General features: G+C 42.9%; 1 protein-coding gene across 1 annotated transcript in view; it reads right to left on the bottom strand.

Moving 5' to 3' along the window:
* The window catches only part of GALNTL6 (polypeptide N-acetylgalactosaminyltransferase like 6), a 1828331-nt gene that overhangs the window by 1593509 nt on the left and 206948 nt on the right, over positions 1–27874 (bottom strand). The window contains exon 2 of the mRNA XM_040419898.1: positions 3987–4125. Coding sequence (XP_040275832.1) covers positions 3987–4125 — 139 coding nt within the window. The remainder of the gene's footprint in view (positions 1–3986; positions 4126–27874) is intronic.

The following is a 27874-nucleotide window of genomic DNA, read 5'->3' as shown; positions in this document are numbered from 1 at the left end:
GTGGAGTTCCACCTGGTGGGCACGTTGCATATGAGGCCGAAGTTACGCTGCAGCACTGACAGGCGAGCAGCAGCAGGGTGAGAACGCCGAAAGCGCGCACAGATGGCCCGCACTTTATGCAGCAGCTCTGACATGTGGGGGTAGTTGTGAATGAATTTCTGCACCACCAAATTCAGCACATGCGCCACGTAAGGGATGTGCGTCAAACCGGCTAGTCCCAGAGCTGCTACAAGATTTCACCCATTATCGCACACCATCAGGCCGGGCTTGAGGCCCACTGGCAGCAACCACTCGTCGGTCTGTTGTTCTATACCCCGCCACAACTCCAGCGCAGTGTTGGGCCTGTCCCCCAAACACATCAGTTTCAGAACGGCCTGCTGACGTTTACCCCTGGCTGTGCTGAAGTTGGTGGTGAAGGTCTGTCGCTGACCGGATGAGGAGGTGGAAGAAGAGGAGGAGGAAGCCGAGTAGGAAGAGGAGGCAACAGGAGGCAAAGAATGATGCCCTGCGATCCTTGGCGGCGGAAGGACATGTGGCAAACAGCTCTCCGTCTGGGGCCCAGCCGCCACTACATTTACCCAGTGTGTAGTTAGGGAGATATAGCGTCCCTGGCCGTGCTTACTGGTCCACGTATCTGTGGTTAGGTGGACCTTGCCACAGATGGCGTTGCGCAGTGCACACTTGATTTTATCCGATACTTGGTTGTGCAGGGAGGGCACGGCTCTCCTGGAGAAGTAGTGGCGGCTGGGAACGAAGTACTGTGGGACAGCAAGCGTCATGAGCTGTTTGAAGCTGTCCGTCTCCACCAGCCTGAATGACAGCATTTCATAGGCCAGCAGTTTAGAAATGCTGGCATTCAGGGCCAGGGATCGAGGGTGGCTAGGTGGGAATTTACGCTTTCTCTCAAAGGTATGTGAGATGGAGAGCTGAACGCTTCCATGTGACATGGTGGAGATGCTTGGTGACGGAGGTGGTGTTTTTGGTTGCACATTCTCTGTTTGCTGGGCGGCAGGTGCCAACGTTCCTCCAGAGGCGGAGGAAGAGGCCGAGGCAGCAGTAGGAGAGGGAGCAGGAGGGGCCTGAGCCCTTTCTTGGTTTTGAAGGTGCTTACTCAACTGCAGCCCGTGTCTCGCATGTAGATGCCTGGTCAGGTTGTGCTAAGGTTCAGAAAGTTAATGCCTCGTGAAAACTCATATCCGACAGTATATTCTAACACAGAGGCGTTCCCATAGTGATGGGGACGCTTCTAGTTAGAATATACTACGAACTGTGTACATGACTGCCCCCTGCTGCCTGGCAGCACCCGATCTCTTACAGGGGGCTGTGATCCTCACAATTAACCCCTCAGGTGCTGCACCTGAGGGGTTAATTGTGCATATCATAGCCCCCTATAAGAGATCAGGGGCTGCCAGGCAGCAGGGGGAAGACCCCCCTCCCCAGTTTTAATTTCATTGGTGGCCAGTGCGGCCTCCCCCGGCCCCCCCTCCCTCCCTCTATTTTATTATTTTCATTGGTGGCACAGTGTGTGGCCCCCCTCGGCCCCCCTCTCCCTCCCTCTATTGTATTATTTTCATTGGTGGCACAGTGTGCGGCCCCCCTCGGCCCCCCTCCCTCCCTCTATTGTATTATTTTCATTGTTGGCACAGTGTGCGGCCCCCCCCGGCCTCCCCTCCCTCCCTCTATTTTATTATTTTCATTGGTGGCACAGTGTGCGGCCTCCCCCCGGCCCCCCCTCCCTCCCTCTATTGTATTATTTTCATTGGTGGCACAGTGTGCGGCCTCCCCCCCCGATCATTGGTGGCAACGGAGAGTTCTGATCGGAGTCCCAGTTTAATCACTGGGGCTCCGATCGGTAACTATGGCAACCAGGACGCTACTGCAGTCCTGGTTGCCATGGTTACTTAGCAATATTAGAAGCATCATACTTACCTGCTGCGCTGTCTGTGACCGGCCGGGAGCTCCTCCTACTGGTAAGTGACAGATCATTAAGCAATGCGCCGCACAGACCTGTCACTTACCAGTAGAAGGAGCTCCCAGCCGGTCACAGACAGCGCAGCAGGTAAGTATGATGCTTCTAATATTGCTAAGTAACCATAGCAACCAGGACTGCAGTAGCGTCCTGGTTGCCATGGTTACCGATCGGAACTCTCCGCTGCCACCAATGATCGGGGGGGAGAGGGGAGGCCGCACACTGTGCCACCAATGAAAAAAATACAATAGAGGGAGGGAGGGGGGGCCGCACACTGTGCCACCAATGAAATTAATACAATAAAGGGAGGGGGTCCGAGGGGGGTCTGCCCCCTGCTGCCTGGCAGCCCCTGATCTCTTACAGGGGACTATGATACGCACAATTAACCCCCCTCAGGTGCGGCACCTGAGGGGTTAATTGTGCGGTTCACAGCCCCCTGTAAGAGATCGGGTGCTGCCAGGCAGCAGGGGGCAGTCATGTACACAGTTCTTAGTATATTCTAACTTGAAGCGTCCCCATCACCATGGGAATGCCTCTGTGTTAGAATATACTGTCGGATCTGAGTTTCACGATCTAACTCATATCCGACAGTATATTCTAACATAGAGGCGTTCCCATGGTGATGGGGACGCTTCAAGTTAAAATATACCATCGGATTGGAGAAAACTCAGATCCGATGGTATAATAGGGACTCCTGACTTTACATTGAAAGTCAATGGGGGACGGATCCGTTTGCAATTGCACCATATTGTGTCAACGTCAAACAGATCCGTCCCCATTGACTTGCATTGTAAGTCAGGACGGATCCGTTTAGGTCCGCATGGCCAGGCAGACAGAAAACGATTTTTTCTTCATGTCCCTGGATCCTCCAAAAATCAAGGAAGACCCATGGAAGAAAAAACGGACACGGATCACGGACCTACGGACCCCGTTTTTTGCGTACCTTAAAAAAAAATGGTCATGTGCATGAGGCCAAAAGCTGTATTTCTGTCCAAAATGTGACAGTGAGTTATGCATGTGTAATCACAGATGTGCAGTATATTACAGGCTTTTTTCACCCCAGTAACCAAAAAGCTGTATTTCTGTCCTAAATGTGACAGTGATTTATGCACGTGTAATCCCAGATGTGCAGTATATTAGAGGCTTTTTTCACCCTAACTAAAAAGCTGTATTTCTGTCCTAAATGTGACAGTCACTTATGCTTGTCTAATCCCAGATGTGCAGTATATTAGAGGGTTTTTTCACCCCAGTATGCCAAAGCTGTATTTCTGGACTTGCAGATAGCCTATGCTGGTGCACTATCGTTGCATAAAATGGCTGCCAATCAGGTATTGATATTGATGAAATGAAATGAAGAAAAAAAAGTTTGTTTTCAGCAGTAGATGGCTCAGGGCAGGCTTAAAAAAATTGTGCACTGCACCCACAAAACACTTTTTCTGTACATAAACCAGTTCTTGATAAGATTTCTCCCTGATCTCTCCCTCACAGCAGCTGCAGCCTCTACACTAATCCGAGCAGAGTGACGGGTGGCACTAAGTGAGTCTAGCTTAAATAGAGGCTGGGTCACATGCTGCAGTTGGCCAATCACAGCCATGCCAATAGTAGGCATGGCTGTGATGGCCTTTTGGGGCAAGTAGTATGACGCTTGTTGATTGGCTGCTTTGCAGCCTTTCAAAAAACGCCATAAAAATCGCCGAACACCGAACCTGAACCCGAACTTTTACGTAAATGTTCGGGTTCGGGTCCGGGTGCCGAAAAACCTACAGTTCGGTACGAACCCGAACTTTACAGTTCGGATTTACTCAACTCTAATTATAACAGAATGCTTGAAAGATTACTGAAAAATACTAGAATAGAGAGAGAGAGAGAGAGAGAGAGAGAGAGAGGTGTTAAATATTGTATTGGAATATGAAATTAGATAATTAATGACACACAGAAATGGATAGCTAAAATTATTAGATTAACTTCTTCCTTTTAACACTTATTTATTTTATTATTTAATTGAAGGTCAACTTACTTTGGATGTCGAATATCAGGGAGCGATCTCTGCAGTGCAATATTGTTGCTTACATATATATTAAAGCCATTTTCTCTATAAGCTGTGTCATCTTGGTCTAGTTCATTGACTGGATATGGCTTCCCATGTTCACCTTTACCTAAAAGAGAAGATTATAAATACATTTCCTAGCAGAACATGCTCAGCAGTCTGATCAATATTTAGTATTACTCATGATATTCAATGCATTTATATCAAAGATGTTTGAAATAAATGTTCCTAAATTTCAGTCAAAATAACTAGCTTTATATTATAACATTAATATAATCATGTAAATGCCATTAACATGCTATTCTTTATAAAAGTATTAAAGAAAAAGTAAAAAAAAAAGCTGATTTTATCACATCGCCAAATGTAGCAGTCACAGGGTATTAGAGGAAGAGTGGTAAAATACCACCATCCAATCTCCATAGTCAATTATTGGCAGTAGAATTGGTGCACTGTACAGCTAAACCACATTCCATGTGGTGCAGCCAATGTAAGTCACATTTACAAGTAAGTCCTATTTCACAGGCACACATTGGTAAATATCTGTAATAGTGATCCGCAATTCTGATGTATTGCAGAAACTGTATCAGTAAAACTGATCAGTTCTACTAATGAGTACAGATAGGAAATTGGACTTTATATGAGACAGCCGCTTTGAAAAACAGAAGAAATCCTGGTGACATGCTGATGCAATACAGATCATATATGGGAGCATCAGTATTTTAATCGTCTCTCTATAGACTTCAATGGGCATTTTCCATTTTGATTCCATATTCCAATATTTTGATATACAGTAGATGGCCTATACTCAGGATAGGCCATCAATATCAGTTTGATGGGGGCCTGACACCAAACCCCCCTGTCACCACTGATAAAAAAGTTGCTTGTATGAAAGCAACCTTATTCATGTGTGGATTTCAGGTTAGCTGAAATTTCAGCTGATGAAACTTTGTTCCATTTATTTGTAATGGGGTGTTTTGGAGGCAAGAACATGGATTTCTGAAAGCACCATTCATTATACCGGACAGTCATAGAAATACCTGCAACAACTGCATGAGCATTCACCCTTAGTTTGTTAAATTTCTAACCTTCTAGAGCTACTTTGTTCTAGGAGGAATTTGAGCTATAAGTTAAAGTAATAAATCAGTAGGTTACACAGCTTCAGAAGAACCAAATCTTTAGGTGAAAAGTCACTTGTTCATACTTGTTATTCTTATCGCTTGGTCATTTTTTGTTAAATGATGCAGTTTTAGTGATAGCTGCTAACATCTGAGAATTGTTTTCAAAGAGGTCCAATAAATTCTGTGATTAAGATAATGGATCTCCTTCAGATAGAACAGTTTGCTTTACCATTATTTTACACACTATCTATCAGTAGGTGAGTGATAAGTGAGCAAGCTAAGGAATAGAGAAAAAATAAAGCATTAACTCACAATAAATCCTATGGAAGATAGTGTGGTAACATAGGTCCAGGGACAATCTAGCTCAAGGGGTATTCTTTTATTCATGCCTCTTCTCCTCTTGTTTTTTTTCTTCATTTTTTTGCCATTTTTAACTCATTTTTCCTTCTCCATTCCCCCTTGCCTCTCTTCCTTTGTTTCTCATCTTTTCTCCTTTCTTGCTTTTTCTCTTTCCCCATATGTCACCTTACCTGTTCACTGCCACTCCTCCCCTTTTTCATTTTCATACCATACCCCTTTTGTTTTCTTCTTTTACTTGCTCCATTCCCATTCTTGCCCCACTTTATCTCACCTTTTTATTTGTCATGCTTCTGGCCCTCCATTCTTCTATCTCCCAATGTTTGAGTGTTTCTTTCAGCTTTTGAATATATTTCTTTCCATTTTTTTCATTTTCATCCTTTCCTCATTACTACTTCCTCACCCGCCCCCCTTCCCCTTTGTTATTCTTCTTGTTTCGTTCTCTCAGCTACCATTCCTTCAGGTATCTCTTTCCCATTTGCTCTATCTGGCTTGTAGCAGCATTCCGATTACAGCATTTTCCCCATAATATTATTCTCCACTAACCTTGGGGCATGGGTGGGTGTACCTCCCATCCCATATCACCACCCCTCCAGTGAGATCATGCCAATTCTTCCTTGACCTACGCCACCTCACAATCTCCCGCAGATGATGTAGGAGCCTTACACCCCTACTACACAGACACATTAGACAAACTACATCAAATTTCCAGGCTCACATATTAAATACCGCACTTTGTCATATCCTCTCCAGTGCAAACCTGTGTGTGATTTCACACTATTCTGGGCGCCTATATCTATTCTCAAGTTTCCTTCATAGCCTCATTATGTGAGCACTTGGACACAGATGGCCTTATCTTTCTAATCTCGTCCCTTTCTCTATGGCTAGGGAATAGATATCCCAGATCTATTGTGTTTATTTCCTTAATTATAGTTCATACAGTGTCACCTACCATTTCCCTCATCCTGTGTATTTATATAAATAATATGGACTAATTATATACTTCATACATGATAGGTTGTCTATATTGTATATATTTTATGTGTCATTTAGGGTCCATTCACACAACCATAGAACGTCCATGCCCATATTACCGACCGCAAAAGGCGGTTCTGCAATATACGGGCACTGGCCATGTGATTCCCATATAAGATATGGCGTGGTACGGAGTGGAGGCACATATCGGAAGTGCTTCTGTGGGCTTTTTGGTCCATGCCTCCGCACCACAAAAGATAGGACATGTTCTAGCTTTTGCCGTATATGGAGGATCGCGGACCCATTCAAGCAATTTGTGGTCCACAGCATGGGCACAGATGGCTTGTAAATGTATACTTATGGCTTATATAGCTCTCATTTTAGAAAACATTTTTGATTATTCATACTCTGCTCTATTATATATGAAATATCATATAATTAATTGCCTTGCTAGCACTATTATAACTACATTGGTGGATCATATCGACTGAACCATATTAGGTGCTTTGTACTATGTACGGTATTTATCTTTATATACATTGTGTTGTTTCAGTCTGATGAATATCCCTATGAACTGAAAAGTTACATGTGCTGCCACTTGAAATTAAATCACAAATTGCAGTAATAACTCCTTGGGGTGCTAGAATTTCTTCATATTATATCTTCGGGGTGGGAACCCTATTCCTAGCACCAACAATTACAGAGTTTCACAAGATGTCTCTGGAACCATGTATGATAAAAATATTAATTAACATATAAAGGATTGCAATTTTGCTCTTCAAGCTTACTAAATGTATGTCTAACTAGAGTGATGTATCGAACATTAACTTATAGGATACCTGCCTTACATCTGGTGGCATTGGAGGCAAAGCTTGTTAAGAGCTCATTTGCATCCCTTTTTTCCCAGAATTCCCGAGAAGCATGTATGGCTTATAAGTCTCCTCATGCCGATTAAGACGCTCTCTCTCCCTAAGGAGAGATAGTATCCCCTAAAACATTTGGATTACTTATATCAAACCCAATAAATTGTTTGCCCTACTGATCCCTTCTTTATTATATACTGTAGACATGCCCTTCTTAAAAAATGTGAGATGCGATGGATTGCTTTTTTTTTTTTTTAAATATCTTTATTGTTTTTCTTAATAAAACCAATGTAAAAAAGTTATCTGGTCACAGCGGATGGGTACATATAACAGGTACATTTAAAGCAATACGTCGCTTCGATGCTAAACAGCGTATATACATATAAGGGCATCTAAATCTCGAAGTACCCTCAATTAATATCAATTCTCTGTCACATATAACAAAACCAAGACCCATCCCTGCCCCTGAGTTCCAAAGACCCCCCATGCATCCCCCCACCCAGCGTACCTGGCCTGGTACGGCCGCCACGAGGGGCGTTAGGGCGCTCATGCCCCTCTATTAGGTATTTTTCAAACATTCATAATATCAAATCCTATTTAGTATGGACTATTATGGTGATATTCATTATTTAAGAATGCACGACAATTTATTTGTTTAGTATTAGGACATAGCCACAGCGACAGCGAGTGGGTGATCATCAGTTCCAGTCAGGGTTTTCCCTTCTCACCATTTCCCCTATCTATACGCCCATTTCTGTGGCGTAGCTCACCCCACGCCTTTTCATACCCTCAAAGTCTGTTATTCGTGTCATTAAGCTTTGCCATTCATTTATTGATGGCAACCTGTCTTTCACCCATTGTCTCATGATTATTACCTTGGCCAATAATAATCCCTTCAGCCAATAAACCTGTTCGTTTTTGGTAGTTCTTTTTTTGTACTCTGGAGGGAGAAGTCCAAGCACAACTACTTAGATAGTTAAGGGGGGGCTATTCCCACTTTGTACCACCATCGCCTGGAATATACTACCCCAGAAGAGCTTAATAACTGGGCGATGGATTGCTAAACTTAATACTTTAAGACCGCAGGGATTAAATGTTGATTATAGGCCCTGGTTATTGTCCTAGGTGATTGCGCTCTTGATTCTGCTCGTCTGCTCTTATGTTGAGTTTTATGTGGTTGTGCCCCTTGTTTATATAACAAGGTGTTCTTATATATTGTTTTTATTATCCTCAGGATTATGGTGAACATTGTGCGTACCCACAATAAGGGGTGAGCGATGGAAGGTTCATCCACTGGATCATGATGGGACCTATATATACACACCTTTTGTCTTTTTCTTGTCTAGGTTTTAATTGATATATACAATTTTGTTTGCCTTTTCTTTAGAAAAAGATGCCTCTACATTAATTTTGATGGGATCATGTTTCTGTACATAGCAGGTTATACAGTCATGTTTTATGCAGTGCATGATATATGATTATTTTCCGTGCAGGTACGCGGACAATTGATTTCCTTGACATTTTTTGTTTTCTTTTGATTTGCATGCAGGCATTTGGTCACACACAGGTGGTGATGGGAAACTTGGGATGGTTTGGTTGCTATACCCATATGCTCGGATTTCCATATGGATAGGCCTTTTGAGCCATTGCTCTCGGGGTGAGGGTTGACATGTTATATGAACATATACCAAGGTGCCCCCGGAATCTAGAGGATGATCCCGGGTCTGCCATGTTGGATTTCCAGGGATGGTATCCAACAGACAGGGGGAACAAGTCAGGCTGGGATTTTGTGATAACCACATAAGTCGCACATACTGAACTCCTCGCTTAGACTAGGGGGCTACTTTATAATTAATGTACTAAGTTTCAATATGACTAAGTGAAAACGGCGGTACTTCCGCTTATTACATACTAAACATAGCTTCCCGGTATATAACAATGGTACTTCCAGTTATGTATAGTCATTTACATCTCCCTGATTGATGGGTGTCTCATGTATGTTGCCGTCCATGTGATTTGATGCGTCTGGGGTTGCAATGAACCTGTACCAGGTACCCACACTGCCGCATGTACTCTGCTATTCTTATGCTTGCATGCACAATCTTACGTTTTTAAGACGTTATATTTTTATATACTTTGGATACTCATAACTTATTTCAGGTGTCATATATATGTCCCATATAATGATATTTGGAAATTGATTCAATTAATCATGTTTTCCTGTGTGTTTAGAATATCACTGAACACTCGATTCCTTATGTTGTCTATTCCGATCATGTGATATACTGAAGCACATGACCGGAGGATTTACTTGAGCACATGACCGGAGGAGTGATCACATGCTGTGATCACATGCTCGCAGGTCCTGTGACATGCGCATCTCATTGAACGGCCGGAATGGGTGATCATGTGATCGGAATGCCCAGGAAGGTCCTGAGACATGCGCATTGGTATGTCTGAGACGCCGTGACCCATGTGCATCGATTCCATCGCACACTCCTGTGATCCATCTCATCATTCTACTGAGGTACACCTGCACTTTCTGGTTATCTAGATGATACACACCTGAATTTATGATGATTGTTATTAAAGCATTTTTCCTGTATACTGTATATTGGATTTGATCCGGGTATTATTTGCACTGTAACACTGCACGTCATTTTCTAAAATGTTATTTCTGCATTGATGATACTGCTGTTATCATGATTTTTTTAATGCATTACTCTAATTGAATGTAATTTACTCATTGATTGTTTTAGTATGTCAATGTGCTTAAATATGTACAATGAACTGCCCACTATGTCACTGCTTGAGAAAAATCCCATTGAGAGGATTGAAACGTTGCATGCTTGGTGATTAAAGCTTCTTTTACTTCTTCACTACTTGGATGTGCTGCGGATTTCATTTATTCTATATATATATATATATATATATATATATATATACATACACACAGGTGAAACTCGAAAAATTAGAATATTGTGCAAAGTTCATTTATTTCAGTAATGCAACTTAAAAGGTGAAACTAATATTTGAGATAGACTCATTACATGCAAAGTGAGATATTTTAAGCCTTTATTTGTTATAGTTTGGATGATTATGGCTTACAGCTTATGAAAACCCTAAAGTCACAATTTTGAGGTACCCTTTGCTCAGGGGGTATGGATTAATTAGCTGACTAGAGTGTGACACTTTGAGCCTAGAATATTGAACCTTTTCACAAAATTCTAATTTTAAGCTGCATTAATGCAATTCCTTTTAATTTGTATTATTGAAATAAATGGACTTTTGCACAATATTCAAATTTTTTGAGTTTCACCTATATATTTTTTTTCAGAATCTTCAAAAACATATCAATATGTGTGCACAAGTTGTTTTTATAGACTATAATTTGATAAGCTTTGTACTTTAGCTCTACTGTTCTTTTTACGCAAAATATGCTTATATTTCTGCAGATTTTCCAGTCAAGCTTTGAATTATAAGTGAATGGGTCACCTTCCTTTCATTGACTTTTGGCTCTTCGGGAGTTGCTTATCAGGCATAGCTTATCAAGCTGGGTTTGCTTGGACAGACATAGTAGGCTTGAAAGATATCCCTTAATAAGAAAAATTAATGCAAGTTATTCATGTTTCAGAATCTTTTGCTATAAGTTTTTAAGAGGAATTACACTGTTAAAGATTTCAAAATGCTAAAAGGCCGATTTGCCTGTGTTAAATTGGCTGTGTCATGTAGTTTTGAGCCATGCTGTGGTATGCCTGCCAAATTCAATTTCCCCTACAGACCATAAAATTTAGCTTATTTTGGGAAAGTGAACTAGGGTAAGGCAAACATCTCCTTGCAAATTATACTTATATGATCTTCAAAGCATTTATTGGTAAATTGTAGACCTGCTGCTGATTTTTTAGTTTATACAAGTATGAGAAAATGAATGTGAATTTTATGTCCAGTTAAATGTGTCCATCCTGATTGCATGCTAAACAGTAAAGTATTAACCAAGCTTTTATAAAGAAGATAAAATTTAAAACAAAAAGGCTCATATGTTACTATTGTGGCTGCTTTTGAATTCTGGTGTAGATTGCATCTCATTTTAGACATATTTATGAAACAAGTAAGTCACAAAGAATATTCTAGTGTGCCTTGTCCACAGGCTCGGACTGGCCCACAGGGGTACAGGGGAATCCCCCGGTGGGCCCCTGAGCAGGGTGTGCCCCTAGTCTCCCACCCCCTGCACAAGTGGCACATAACACAGTAGACTTACTGCACTACATATATATATATTCTATGTACAGCACCTCAACCAGCCTATGTTCATATAAAAAAAACTTGTTAGATTATTTATTATATTTGAATGTATCCGTACGGTGGGCCCCCAAAATAAATTTTACTGGTGGGCCCTAGGTACCCCAGTCCGACACTGCTTGTCCATCAAGGGGGCACGGCCAAGTTGGAAAGGTGTTGCTTAGCAAGAAAGGCTGTGACTTAAAATGCACCATTTTGTACCACAATTTTGGCTCAAAAATCTATTTCAAATTTTTGCCAACCAATAGTTGTATAACGTTTTAGCCACTTTGATAAATTTGGCACTTTTCCAGACAGCCTAAGTTCCCACTATCTGCTCTTTAGACATGATAAGTAAATGATCCAATGTATAAAAAACTCGGTCCAAACTTATAGTACCCATAAGTACATATTCTGCCCAATAGACTTCTGATCAACCAGAGTAACTATACTAGAGACAGGACCAGCACTCAATGGCTATCTTTTACCAAACAGGTGCCAGTGAAACATACTGTAACTTAGTATTATTCTATCAGTATGTATAGAAGTACTGAGACTTCTACACCATTAAACTATACTCCGACTTTGACCGTGAAAATCATACATGGGCCTATTGTTTCCAATAAAAATTCCATGTATGTTTGCTGCTTTAAAGGCATTTTAGTTATCACTACAATAGATCCACAAGTGGTAACACCTATACGTAACAGGACTACTCAATCTTACTAATATAATCCACAAAAAATGAGTAATATTCAATTCCTTTTAAAATAATTCAAATTTTATAGAATATTATTAAAATACAATTCAATTCATAACTGTAGGGAATCTATAAAGTAGTGCCATAATACAATCACCATTCATAACTACATATTGACAATAAGGATGCCAAAGACCTATAATTACTCACATCTATTTAATGTATAAAAAGTAATGTAGTATATCCACTCAATACGCTAGGTAGGTTACACATATGTTGGACCGTTACAGGCCACCTCCAGACCATACCCAGAATTATTGCAAACTTCACTTCATTAAAACATAATTCATATAAATGTGGTAAACTATAGTATCGTATGACAAAACCCTTTCTGCCAGTAACATACCAAGGTGCAGGTGTAAAATGGCAAACTTCCCCCTCAACGCACGTTTCGCGGTATTGCTTCTTCAGAGCACATATTGAGCACATATTGCAAAGTTATCTATGGTATTCACCATGGATTTTAGTGAAACCTCTAATCTTAAAATCCTTTACTTAAACAATATAATGTGTATTTCTCCTTTTCTTAAGAGTTGTCTAATTGTGCTTATATTGATAACCTCTTTCCTCTATTTCTCCTGCAAGTTAAGATTTCTCAGCTTCCTTGTCAAAATTCACTAAAAGCAAACCATCAGCATCCTAATAAATTGCCATTACTTTATAGATTTTTCACATGATGCAGATGACAGGAATTTGCTTGTTGAACATTTCTCTGTGCAGACGTTTCTAATATCCCATAGACACCATTCCTCAATTACTTCTCTGGGGATGATCTGCAGAAATTGGACATATAAAGCATGCTGCTATTATTTCCTTCCTATATCACAATTATGTCACTCCTAAATCATTGCCATCTGATTGCTTACTTCCCTTCAAAACAGTAGCATTGATCATAATTTTACATTTAAAATTAGAAAAATAATTGTTCTATGTGGTGTTCGCATTTTTGGGGGAATTGCCGTCAGGAATTGTCATCTTTACACTAAGCATTGGACAGTAAATTGATATAGGAAAACCTAAGGACACTTTCACACTTGGGTATTTTGGTCCCTATTTTACATTGGTACAGTATTTTGTAAGTCAGAAGCAGAAGTGGAACCTACATAAAAAAAACAATAATGGGAAGATTTGCACCTCTTATCTGTTTTGAACCCACTCCTACTTTAGGATTTAACATACTAATTTATCAAAAATGCAAGTCTGAATGTGGCCTGTTTTGGAATATAGAACAGTAGAAAACATTTCATTATGGGGCATTATCTAAGCCTGTGATTGCTAACCTTCGGCACTCCAGTTGTGGAAAAACGACTACTCCCAAGATGCACACTTGCCGGGCTGTTCTCAGAAATCCATAGAAATGAATGGAGCATGCTGGGTGTCGTAGTTTCACCACAGCTGGAGTGCCGTAGGTTAGACATCACTGATCTAAGCCATTTGGGATATCTCTATAGACAAACTGACACAATATTAAATATCAGAATTATGAACGCCACCATTGCGCACCTTAGGAACCAAAACGTTTATAAATATTTAGATACAGATAGTGAAATGTTTTTCTTTCTTCTTTTTTCCCTCTTCTTCCCTGTCATTCTTTTTTTCCCCTCTCCCTCTTGTTCCTTTCACTCCTGTCTTGGAATATGTAGTATGAGTTCCTTAGGTACTGCCTTTTTCATCAACATAATGATATTGATATATAAAATTTAACCTCTCTTATTCTTAGTTTTGAACCCACTGTTCCACTATTTGCATCTAATGTTCCAGATGAATGTAGTCCAGTAAGCACTACATAGCAAGACTTGTCTTTACTCAAGTATTGATATTCATAGGATAGGAAATGGTAAAAATAAGACATAAAATATATGTAATATAAGATATAAAAATGAATTACCTGTCAGTAGTCAAAAGGAAAATGTTTGCAGCTTTTTTGTACTATTAGACTATTAAACAGACCAGCAGCTTATGTAGACTTTGTGGCAATGCTCAATGGGAAACTTATGAAAATAGAAATACTCATATACTAATACACTAATAAATAAAGCTTCTAAAATGTTAAGAGTTCACTCACACATCCATATCATAGATCCATGTGGGAGCTATGTAGTTACTGTCAAAACAGTTTTTTTTAGTCTGTCAATTTTCCATTAAAACTTGCAGTATTGTCTATTGCACCTCTGTAGTTGCTTCATTCTTCAATTACTGTCCAGTAGAAAATACACATAAAGAGCACATAGAGCAATACCACCTCATTGGTGGAAAGGTACGAGGTGGTAGCACTCACCTTACTTAGTTGTGCTAGGGAACAACATATCAAATGGCTGAAAGTACTATAGGTGAGAAGCTTTCTGCCTTGTTTTCCAGCTATAGAGGAGATCTGGAGTGTAAAGTTGTCAAGGAGAGCCCAAAAATGGATTGATATTGGCATTGCTATCCCAATAGTCTAGATAGTCTGAGAACAGGTTTAATCCATTTATTGTCAGCGTATAAAAGCGACATTTTCAGGACTGTGCCAGTCTGTTCCTCAGGCAATACACATATGTACCAGTCCCTTCCTCAAGAAATACTCATGTGTATTTTGTGAGAAAAGGACTGGTAGAGTCCGAAACATGTCACTGTTACACTTTAGTGCCTTGCTGCTCAATAGGTTAAACAGCACCTTTCACAAAAAGCTTTTCTTTAAATTTTAATTATCACATAGAAATTTATAGTAAGGGCAACCATTCCTATGTTTTCTGAGTGTGGGACTGAAAGCCAAAAATGTTTCCTGTGCAGCTGCTGCTAAAGTCACACAGCATTAAACATAGTACTATTTAATAAAGAAGACTAATATGTAAAAGCACCTTGTGTGAGAAAAAAATGAAGACATCGTCTAAAAGACAGCTGTCCCCACAGCACGAATTGTCTTTTAATTAGAACAAACAGTTAAAATAATCGAGAAGAGAATGGCTGTGCAATTCATTCCTGATTTTAATTTTTTTTAAATGAAAAGACGATGACAGGAAATATGGTACTGAGACAGAATATGTAAACACAAAAAAATTAGGACAATGGGTGCTATAATTGCATGTCAATGTCCTTGAGAACTGTTCACAGTTGTGCTGTAGTTATTACAATTATGGTTGAGCGAACCCGAACTGTAAAGTTTGGGTTCATACCAAACTTTAGAATTTTTGGACCCCGGACCCGAAACCGAACATTTCCGTAAAAGTTCGGGTTCGGGTTCGGTGTTCGGCGCTTTTTTGGTGCTTTTTGAAAGGCTGCACAGCAGCCAATCAACAAGCGGTTAACTGTCTGACCTTAGAAGCCATCACAGCCATGCCTACAAATGGCATGGCTGTGATTGGCCAGAGCAGCATGTGACCCAGGCTCTATATAAGCCTGAGTCACGTAGCGCTGCACGTCAACATCTTGATTAGTCAGTGTGCAATTTAAGCTAGAAATACACCCATCATTTTCTGGGGTTTGAAAAACACATTTTTTTTTTCAAAACACAGTATTTTCCAGATCTACAAGTGTTAAATTCAAGTTTAATCTATACAGCTTTTATATTCTGTTACCAAAAAAACACTTTTTTGGCAATCTACAACATCTGTATTAGTCAGTAAGCAATTTAAGCTAGAAATACACCCATCATTTTATGGGGTTTGAAAAACACAATTTTGTTTTTCAAAAAACAGTATTTTCCACATCTGCAAGTGTTAAATTCAAGTTTAATATATAAAGCTTTCATATTCTGTTACCAAAAAAAAACACTTTTTTGGCACTCTACAACATCTTGATTAGTCAGTGTGCAATTTAAGCTAGAAATACACCCATCATTTACTGGGGTTTGAAAAACACACTTTTTTGGGGAAAAAAACACTATTTTCAGGCCTTGCAGCATCAGCACATGTGAAATTACAGGCTTATATACTGCTGTCAAACTCATTTGTTAAATAAACACTCGTTTGGGCACAAAAAAAATTGTTGGCAGCCTTTGATGCAGATGTCATTGTGAGATACAATTGGGTTACATTCAGAGATTTTAAATACCGCCATTTGGTGCACCAATATTGAATTTAGGCCTACACTGGTTCAGGCTCTGTGAGATACACCCTCTACATACAGGGGTTTGATTCAGGGATTTGAAATGCAGCCATTTGAAATACAGCCATTTTGGGCAAATAAATATTTACTTCAGGCCTACACTGGTTCAGGCCCTGTGCGATACTCCCTCTACATACAGGGGTTTGATTCAGGGATTTAAAAAACAGCCATTTGAAATACAGCCATTTTGGGCAAAGAAATATTTACTTCAGACCTACACTGGTTCAGACCGTGTGAGATACCCCCTCTACATACAAGGGTTTTATTCAGGGATTTGAAATACAGCCATTTGAAATACAGACATTTTGGGCAAAGAAATATTTATTTTAAGTCTACACTGGTTCAGGCCCTGTGAAATACTCCCTCTACATACAGGGGTTTGAGTCAGGGATTTGAAATACAGCCATTTGAAATACAGCCATTTTGTGTAAAGAAATATTTACTTCAGGCCTACACTGGTTCAGGCCCTGTGAGATACTCCCTCTACATACAGGGGTTTAATTCAGGGATTTGAAATACAGCCATTTGAAATACAGCCATTTTGGGCAAAGAAATATTTGCTTCAGGCCTACACTGGTTCAGACCGTGTGAGATACCCCCTCTACATACAGAGTTTTGGTTCAGGGATTTGAAATACAGCCATTTGAAATACAGCCATTTTGGACAAAGAAATATTTACTTCAGGCCTACACTGGTTTAGGCCCTGTGAAATACTCCCTCTACATACAGGGGTTTGATTCAGGGATTTGAAATACAGCCATTTGAAAAACAGCCATTTTGGGCAAAGAAATATTTAATTTAGGCCTACACTGATTCAGACTGTGTAAGATACTCCCTTTACATACTGTCGTTCTATTCTACTATTAATTAAACACCCATTTAGGGCAAGATCCTAAATTTGAAAAATATGAGGAGAGAGTCAAATAAGGTACGTGGCCCAGGTCGTGGTGCTGCTGGTGGAGCTCCTGTTGCAGGGAGAGGACATGGTCAATCTGTGCCAGCTACACGCACAAGTCAAACCCCTTCCTCAGGTGCGAGTAGACGACAAAACCTGCAGCGGTATTTAGTCGGGTCTAATGCTGCTCTACGAATGGTGAGGCCTGAACAAGTACAGGCAATAGTAAATTGGGTTGCTGACAGTGGATTCAGTTCCTTCACATTGGCTCCCACCCAGTCTCCTGCTGAAAGACCACAGTTGGCACCTGCAGCCGATGTCCATCAGCCTTTCACCTCACCCCCTTGCAAATCAGCCAAGCAGTCTGAGCCCCAAGTCATGCAGCAGTCTCTTCTGCTTTTTGATGACTCTGTTAGCAGGGTTTCCCAGGGCCATCCACCTAGCCCTGCCCCAGAATTGGAAGAGATTGAGTGCACCGATGCCCAACCACTTGTCTTTCAAGATGAGTACATGGGAGGACCATCGCAGCACGTCTCGGATGATGACGAAACACAGGTGCCAACTGCTGGGGCTTTCGAAAGTATCCAGACCGACAAGGAAGTCAGGGGTGAAGACTGGGTGGAAGATGATGTGGAGGATGATGAGGTCCTCGACCCCACATGGAATCAAGATCATGCGAGTAACCTATGTAGTTCGGAGGAAGAGGCGGTGGTCGCACAGAGCCACCAGCACAGCAGAAGAGGGAGCAGGGTGCAAAAGCGGAGCGGCTGTCCTCTAGACAGTACTCCTCACACTGCACACCGCAGCAAGGGACCGAGCACACCAAAGTCAGCTCCAAGGAGTTCCCTGGCGTGGCAGTTCTTCAGACAATGTGCTGACGACAAGATAGTAACATAGTAACATAGTACATAAGGCCGAAAAAAGACATTTGTCCATCCAGTTCGGCCTGTTATCCTGCAAGTTGATCCAGAGGAAGGCAAAAAAACCCTGTGAGGTAAAAGCCAATTTTCCTCACTTTAGGGGAATAAAAATTCCTTCCCGACTCCAATCAGGCAATCAGAATAATTCCCTGGATCAACGACCCCTCTCTAGTAGCTATAACCTGTAATATTATTACGCTCTAGAAAAACATCCAGACCCCTCTTGAATTCCTTTATTGTACTCACCATAACCACCTCCTCAGGCAGAGAGTTCCATAGTCTCACTGCTCTTACCGTAAAGAATCCTTTTCTATGTTTGTGTACAAACCTTCTTTCCTCCAAACGCAGAGGATGTCCCCTCGTCACAGTCACAGTCCTGGGGATAATAGATGATGGGAGAGATCTCTGTACTGACCCCTGATATATTTATACATAGTAATTAGATCCCCCCTCAGTCGTCTTTTTTCTAACGTGAATAACCCTAATTTTGATAATCTTTCAGGGTACTGTAATTGCCCCATTCCAGTTATTACTTTAGTTGCCCTCCTCTGGACCTTCTCCAGCTCTGCTATGTCTGCCTTGTTCACTGGAGCCCAGAACTGTACACGAGTGGTTTGCACGCTGTGCAATCAGAGCCTGAAGCGTGGCATAAACGTTCTCAACCTGAGCACAACCTGCATGACCAGGCATTTAAGTGCAAAGCGCGAGCTGCAGTGGAGTAGACACCTCAAAAACCAAGAAAGGTCTCTGGCTCCTCCTGCTTCCTCTTCTGCTGCAATCGCGGTCTCTTCATCCACCTCTGGAGTGACAGTGCCACCTAGCACCCCGCAAACAGAGGATCTGCCAGCAACACCAACACCTGGTCACCAAGCATCTCCACAATGTCCCACGGAAGCGTTTAGCTCTCCATATCCCAAATTCTGGAGAGGAAGAGGAAGTACCCCCCTACCCACCTGCGATCCCTAGCCCTGAATGCCAGCATTTCTAAATTACTGGCCTTTGAAATGCTGTCATTCCGTCTGGTGGAGACGGATAGTTTTAAAGGCCTTATGGCGGTGGCTGTCCCACAGTACGTCGTGCCCAGCCACCACTACTTTTCAAGGCGAGCCATCCCTTCACAACCAAGTAGGGGACAAAATCAGATGTGCACTGCGCAACGCCATCTGTGGCAAGGTGCACCTGACTATGGATACGTGGACCAGTAAGCAGGGTCAGGGCTGTTATATCTCCATAACAGCACACTGGGTAAATGCAATGGCGACTGGACTTCCACCAGTGAGGATTGCAGGGCGTTTCCGTTTGCCTCCTGTTGCTTCCTCCTCCTACTCTGCTTCCGCATCCTCTACCAGCTCCTCATCCGGTCAGCGTAACCTTCACCATCAACTTCAGCACAGCCAGAGGTAAACGACAGCAGGCAGTTTTAAAACTTATCTGTTTGGGGGACAAAACCCACACTGCACAGCAGCTGTGAACAACAGACCGATGAGTGGTTTGTGCCAGTCAGCCTCAATCCCGGCATGGTGGTGTGCTATAATGGGGGAAATCTTGTAGCAGCTCTGGGACTAGCCGGTTTGACGCACATCCCTTGCCTGGCGCATGTGCTGAATTTGGTGGTGCAGAGATTCCTTAAAACTTACCACGATATGTCAGAGCTGCTGCATAAAGTGCGGGCCGTCTGTGCACGCTTTCGGCGTTCTCACCCTGCTGCTGCTCGCCTGTCAGCGCTGCAGCGTAACTTCGGCTTTCCCACTCACCGCCTCATATGCGACGTGCCCACAAGGTGGAACTCCACCTTGCACATGCTGGCCAGACTGTGCGAGCAGCAGCAGGTGATAGTGGAGTTTAAGCTGCAGCATGCACGGCTGAGTCGCTCGGCGGAACTTCACCACCAATGACTGGGCCTCCATGCGAGACCTGTGTTCCTTGTTGCGCTGTTTTGAGTACTCCACCAACATGGCCAGTATCCCACTTCTATGCCTCCTTGAAAAAACGCTCCTGCCGATGATGGAAGATGATGTGACACAGGAGGAGGAAGAGGGATCATTTCGTAGGGTTTCCGGCCAGTCATTCCCAAGTGGCTCCGAGGGTGGGTTCCTGCACCCACAAACCCAAGGTACACAATTGTCCAGCCAGGGCACAGTTCTGGAGGATGAGGAGGTGGAGGATGAGGAGGAGGAGATGGAGGAGGAGGAACCATGTTCACAGCAGGGTGGCACCCAGATCAGCTCATGGCCATCACTGGTGCGTGGATGGGGGGATACAGAGGACACAGACGATACACCTCCCACAGAGGACAGCTTTTCGTTGCCTCTGGGCAGCCTGGTGTACATGAGCGTTTACATGCTGCAGTGTCTCCGCAATGACCGCCGAGTTGCCCACATTCTAACTTGTGCTGATTACTGGGTGGCCCCCGTTACAAGGACGCCGCTTCCACCTACTCCGCTACGTCCACCGCCTCCTCAAACTCCTACTCCATACTGAACTCCACCTCATAAATCCTTTTTATTTTTTTTGTACGTGTTTTATTTTATAGCATTTCACTATTTTGTAATTTACATTTTCTGGTGAAATTCATTAATTTTTGGGTGTATAGTACCACTGCTATACCTTGTAGGCCAGTTAAAAAAACTAATAAAAAATTGTCATTAACATTCTCTGGTGAAATTAACAAATTTTCGGGTGTATAGTACCACAGCTATACCTAGTATGCCGGTTAAAAAAAAACAATTGTCATTAACATTTTCTGGTGAAAGTAACCAATTTTTGGGTGTATAGTACCACTGCTATACCTAGTAGGCCGGTTAAAAAATTAAAATAAAATTGTCATTAACATTTTCTGGTGAAATTAACCAATTTTTGGGTGTATAGTACCACTGCTATACCTAGTAGGCCGGTTAACAAAAAATATATATTTGTCAATTACATTTTCAGTTGAAATTAAACAATTTTTGGGTGTGAAGTACCAGTGCTATACCTAGTAGACAGGTTAAACAATAAAAAAAATTGCCAGTTACACTTTAAGGTGAAATTCACTAATTTTTGGGTGTGATGTACCACTGCTATACCTATTAGACCGGTTAACAAAAATAAATAAATTTGTCAGTTACATTTTCTGGTGAAATTCAGCAATTTTTTGGTGTGAAGTACCACTGCTATACCTATTAGACCGGTAAAAAAAAAAAACATTTGTCAGTTACATTTTGTGGTCAAATTCACAAATTTTTGGGTGTGATGTACCACTGCTATACCTATTAGACCGGTAAAAAACAAATATAACATTTGTCAGTTACATTTTAGTGTCAAATTCACCATTTTTTGGGTGTAATATACCCCTCCTCTACCTAGTTGACAGCTTAATAAATTTAAATAATTTTTATTTTACATTTAAGGGTAACAATAAATGATTGTTTTGTGTCATAGACCCCTGCTCTACCAAGTAGACAAGTTAATTAATTTCTGTAATTTTTCTATTACATTCTTGGGTTGACATTATCAAATTTTAGATGTGAATAAACCCCTGCTCTGCATAGGTGACAGGGAATAACATTTCTGAAATGCTTCTTTAAATGATGAGCGCCACCTCCTTTAATTCAATGCTTAAACTTAAACAAGTTGTACCACATTTAAGCTTCAATACTTTGTCCCACATTTCCGCTATACTCTTTTGGCCAACATTTGCGCCTCAATAGCTTTTCCCACAATTCCGCTTGACTCTTTTGGCCCATATTTGGGCTTCTGTAATTTGTCCCACATTTGCGCTCAATAGCTATTCCCACATTTCTTCTTGATCCCAATTTTTTTAAATAAATTTATCTCCCTTAAATTTGGTCTCTTTTTCTCACGCTCCCTCTCCGGCCTGGAACCCTGATTCCCCGCCACCCGTAATCACCATGGTAGGCGCATAAAAGAACATCGAAAGTAGATAGAGTAGATATCAAATTGGATCGTGAATATCACGGGGACGTGCAACATGGTGGGGCTGTAAGTATGCACACGCCTACACGAACTAACTGACAGGGGTCAGCCCCTGCAACTTCTGGGTCCCCAAATTGGGCACATGGCCTGAGCTTGCCCTTTATGCCTTAGAGGTGCTGACCTGCCCTGCAGCTGGTGTATTGTCTGAACGTGTGTTTAGCACGACTGGAGGGTTATATTTCCCAATGTTTTGGGGTGTACCCTAATTAAAAAATTTTTTTTATAAATTTTAAAACAAAAAGAAGTGTAGGCTACCTCCTCCTCCTCCACTGCCTCTTCCACCTACACAGCCACATCCACCGCCTCCTCAACCTCCTACTCCATATGGACCTGGTCCTCCTAGATCAAGATTATTTTTTTATTTTTACGTATTTTATGTTATTTAAAGTCATTTCCCTTTCCACATTTGTTTGCAGAGCACTTGACATGCTCTTAACCACATTTTGACGCCATTTGCAGCCCTCTAGCCCTTTCCATGACATTTTTAAAGCCATTTTAGTGCTCAAAAGTTCGGGTCCCCATTGACTTCAATGGGGTTCGGGTTCGGGGTCAAGTTCGGTTCCCGAACTCAAACTTTTTTCCGAAGTTCGGCCGAACCCGTCAAACTCGAACATCCAGGTGTCCGCTCAACTCTAATTACAATGTTTATGCACACAATGCTAATGGCCTGCCAACATCTATGCTAATATAATACAATATTTTCTTACAGGCAGTGCCTTTAAGAAATGCAGATGTAGCCAACATTATGTCTGTAAAGAGCTATGGAATATGTCAGCACCGTATGATTTAGTAAAAGAATAAAATTATCTTGACTAGCTGAATGTCTTAACTAGAGTTGAGCGAACACCTGGATGTTCGGGTTCGAGAAGTTCGGCCGAACTTCCCGGAAATGTTTGGGTTCGGGATCCGAACCCGATCCGAACTTCGTCCCGAACACGAACCACATTGAAGTCAATGGGGACCCGAACTTTTGGGCACTAAAAAGGCTGTAAAACAGCCCAGGAAAGAGCTAGAGGGCTGCAAAAGGCAGCAACATGTAGGTAAATCCCCTGCAAACAAATGTAGATAGGGAAATGAATTAAAATAAAAATTTAAAAAATAAAAATTAACCAATATCAATTGGACAGAGGTCCCATAGCAGAGAATCTGGCTTCACGTCAGCAGAGAATCAGTCTCTTCATGCCATAGCAAAGAATCTGGCTTCATGTCAGCAGAGAATCAGTCTCTTCATGCCATAGCAGAGAATCTGGCTTCATGTCAGCGCAGAATCAGTCTTCATGTCATAGCAGAGAATCAGGCTTCACGTCACCCACCACTGGAACAGGCCACTGTCACACATTTAGGTCCCGGCACCCAGGCAGAGGAGAGAGGTCCCGTAACAGAGAATCTGGCCTGATGTCAGCACAGAATCTGTCTTCATGTCATAGCAGAGAATCAGGCTTCACGTCACCCACCACTGGAACAGGCCACTGTCACACATTTAGGCCCAGGCACCCAGCAGAGGAGAGAGGTCCCGTAACAGAGAATCTGGCCTTATGTCAGCGCAGAATCTGTCTTCATGTCATAGCAGAGAATCAGGCTTCACGTCACCCACCACTGGAACAGGCCACTGTCACACATTTAGGCCCCGGCACCCAGGCAGAGGAGAGAGGTCCCGTAACAGAGAATCTGGCCTTATGTCAGCGCAGAATCTGTATTCATGTCATAGCAGAGAATCAGGCTTCACGTCACCCACCACTGGAACAGGCCACTGTCACACATTTAGGCCCCGGCACCCAGACAGAGGAGAGCGGTCCCGTAACAGAGAATCTGGCCTTATGTCAGCGCAGAATCTGTCTTCATGTCATAGCAGAGAATCAGGCTTCACGTCACCCACCACTGGAACAGGCCACTGTCACACATTTAGGCCCAGGCACCCAGGCAGAGGAGAGAGGTCCCGTAACAGAGAATCTGGCCTTATGTCAGCGCAGAATCTGTCTTCATGTCATAGCAGAGAATCAGGCTTTACGTCACCCACCACTGGAACAGGCCACTGTCACACATTTAGGCCCCGGCACCCAGACAGAGGAGAGCGGTCCCGTAACAGAGAATCTGGCCTTATGTCAGCGCAGAATCTATCTTCATGTCATAGCAGAGAATCAGGCTTCACGTCACCCACCACTGGAACAGGCCACTGTCACACATTTAGGCCCAGGCACCCAGGCAGAGGAGAGAGGTCCCGTAACAGAGAATCTGGCCTTATGTCAGCGCAGAATCTGTATTCATGTCATAGCAGAGAATCAGGCTTCACGTCACCCACCACTGGAACAGGCCACTGTCACACATTTAGGCCCCGGCACCCAGACAGAGGAGAGCGGTCCCGTAACAGAGAATCTGGCCTTATGTCAGCGCAGAATCTGTCTTCATGTCATAGCAGAGAATCAGGCTTCACTTCACCCACCACTGGAACAGGCCACTGTTACACATTTAGACCAGGCACCCAGGCAGAGGAGAGAGGTCCCGTAACAGAGAATCTGGCCTTATGTCAGCGCAGAATCTGTCTTCATGTCATAGCAGAGAATCAGGCTTCACGTCACCCACCACTGGAACAGGCCACTGTCACACATTTAGGCCCAGGCACCCAGGCAGAGGAGAGAGGTCCCGTAACAGAGAATCTGGCCTTATGTCAGCGCAGAATCTGTATTCATGTCATAGCAGAGAATCAGGCTTCACGTCACCCACCACTGGAACAGGCCACTGTCACACATTTAGGCCCCGGCACCCAGACAGAGGAGAGCGGTCCCGTAACAGAGAATCTGGCCTTATGTCAGCGCAGAATCTGTCTTCATGTCATAGCAGAGAATCAGGCTTCACGTCACCCACCACTGGAACAGGCCAATGTCACACATTTAGGCCCAGGCACCCAGGCAGAGGAGAGAGGTCCCGTAACAGAGAATCTGGCCTTATGTCAGCGCAGAATCTGTATTCATGTCATAGCAGAGAATCAGGCTTCACGTCACCCACCACTGGAACAGGACATTGTCACACATTTAGGCCCCGGCACCCAGACAGAGGAGAGCGGTCCCGTAACAGAGAATCTGGCCTTATGTCAGCGCAGAATCTGTCTTCATGTCATAGCAGAGAATCAGGCTTCACGTCACCCACCACTGGAACAGGCCACTGTCACACATTTAGGCCCAGGCACCCAGGCAGAGGAGAGAAGTCCCGTAACAGAGAATCTGGCCTTATGTCAGAGCAGAATCTGTATTCATGTCATAGCAGAGAATCAGGCTTCACGTCACCCACCACTGGAACAGGCCACTGTCACACATTTAGGCCCCGGCACCCAGACAGAGGAGAGGTTCATTCAACTTTGGGTTGCCCCGCAATATAATGGTAAAATGAAATTAAAAATAGTATTGAATGAGGAAGTGCCCTGGAGTAGAATAATATATTGTTAAGGGGAGGTAGTTAATATCTAATCTGCACAAGGGATGGACAGGTCCTGTGGGATCCATGCCTGGTTCATTTTTATGAACGTCAGCTTGTCCACATTGCCTGTAGACAGGCGGCTGCGTTTGTCTGTAATGACGCCCCCTGCCGTGCTGAATACACGTTCAGACAAAACGCTGGCCGCCGGGCAGGCCAGCACCTCCAAGGCATAAAAGGCTAGCTCTGGCCACGTGGACAATTTGGAGACCCAGAAGTTGAATGGGGCCGAACCATCAGTCAGTACGTGGAGGGGTGTGCACACGTACTGTTCCACCATGTTAGTGAAATGTTGCCTCCTGCTAACACGTTCCGTATCAGGTGGTGGTGCAGTTAGCTGTGGCGTGGTGACAAAACTTTTCCACATCTCTGCCATGCTAACCCTGCCCTCAGAGGAGCTGGCCGTGACACAGCTGCGTTGGCGACCTCTTGCTCCTCCTCTGCCTTCACCTTGGGCTTCCACTGGTTCCCCTGTGACATTTGGGAATGCTCTCAGTAGCGCGTCTACCAACGTGCGCTTGTACTCGCGCATCTTCCTATCACGCTCCAGTGTAGGAAGTAAGGTGGGCACATTGTCTTTGTACCGGGAAACCAGCAGGGTGGCAACCCAGTATTCCGCACACGTTAAAATGTGGGCAACTCTGCTGCGCAGGCACTGCAGCATGTAGTCGCTCATGTGTGCCAGGCTGCCCAGAGGTAAGGACAAGCTGTCCTCTGTGGGAGGCGTATCGTCATCGTCCTGTGTTTCCCCCCAGCCACGCACCAGTGATGGGCCCGAGCTGCTTTGGGTGCCACCCCTGGTGAAGAGCTAGGTGGATGCCCTTGGGAAACCCTGGCAGCAGAGTCTTCAAACAGCATAAGAGACTGCTGCATAACTTGAGGCTCAGACAGTTTCCCTGATATGCATGGGGGTGATGTGACAGACTGATGGTCTTGGTTTTCATGCGCCATCTGTGCGCTTTCTGCAGAAGACTGGGTGGGAGATAATGTGAACGTGCTGGATGCACTGTCGGCCACCCAATTGACTAATGCCTGTACCTGCTCAGGCCTTACCATCCTTAGAACGGCACTGGGCCCCACCAAATATCCCTGTAAATTCTGGTGGCTACTGGGACCTGAGGTAGTTGGTACACTAGGACGTGTGGCTGTGGCAGAACGGCCACGTCCTCTCCCAGCACCAGAGGGTCCACTAACACCACCACGACCATGTCCATGTCCACGTCCGCGTCCGCGTCCCTTATTAGATGTTTTCCTCATTGTTCCCGTTCACCACAATTTTGAGAATGGCAAATTTCGGAATAGTTTTTTAACCCAGAAAAAAAAGTGTGCTTTTACGGTCACTACAAATAACTTGAGCAGCTAAAACAGTACAGATTTGCTTGAATAGAAATGTGAGACCTGTTTTTTTTTTGCACTGTGTGACAGGTTAAGGTTTAATCTCAGAATCAGACTTCGATCTGCACGGTAGCGTGTGTCTTAGGTTTTTCTGAATGACACTATCAATACCTTCAATGTAAGATATCCTTTTTGGGATAGATTTCAAGTAGGCCTCAAATACCAGAAACTAGTTATTTTGAGAATGGCAAATTTGGGAAAAGTTTTTCAAACCAGAAAATAAAGTGTGCTTTTACGGTCAGTACAAATAACTTGACCAGCTAAAACAGTACAGATTTGCTTGAATAGAAATGTGAGACCTGTTTTTTTTGCACTGTGTGACAGGTTAAGGTTTAATCTCAGAATCAGACTTCTATCTGCACGGTAGCGTGTGTCTTAGGTTTTTCTGAATGACACTATCAATACCTTCAATGTAAGATATCCTTTTTGGGATAGATTTCAAGTAGGCCTCAAATACCAGAAACTAGTTATTTGGAGAATGGCAAATTTGGGAATAGTTTTTCAACCCAGAAAAAAAAGTGTGCTTTTACGGTCACTACAAATAACTTGACCAGCTAAAACAGTACAGATTTGGTTAAATAGAGATGTGAGGCCTGTTTTTTTTTGCGCTGTGTGACAGGTATAGGTTTAATCACAGAATCAGATTTCTATCAGCACGCTAGCGTGTGTCTTAGGTTTTTCTGAATGACACTATCAGTACCTTCAATGTAAGATATTCTTTTTGGGATAGATTTCAATTAGGCCTCAAATACCAGAAACTAGTTATTTTGA

Source organism: Bufo bufo, chromosome 2 (genome assembly GCF_905171765.1).
Source record: "Bufo bufo chromosome 2, aBufBuf1.1, whole genome shotgun sequence".
In the NCBI taxonomy this organism is placed as follows: Eukaryota; Metazoa; Chordata; class Amphibia; order Anura; family Bufonidae; genus Bufo; species Bufo bufo.
This window is presented reverse-complemented; position numbering and strand designations above follow the sequence as displayed.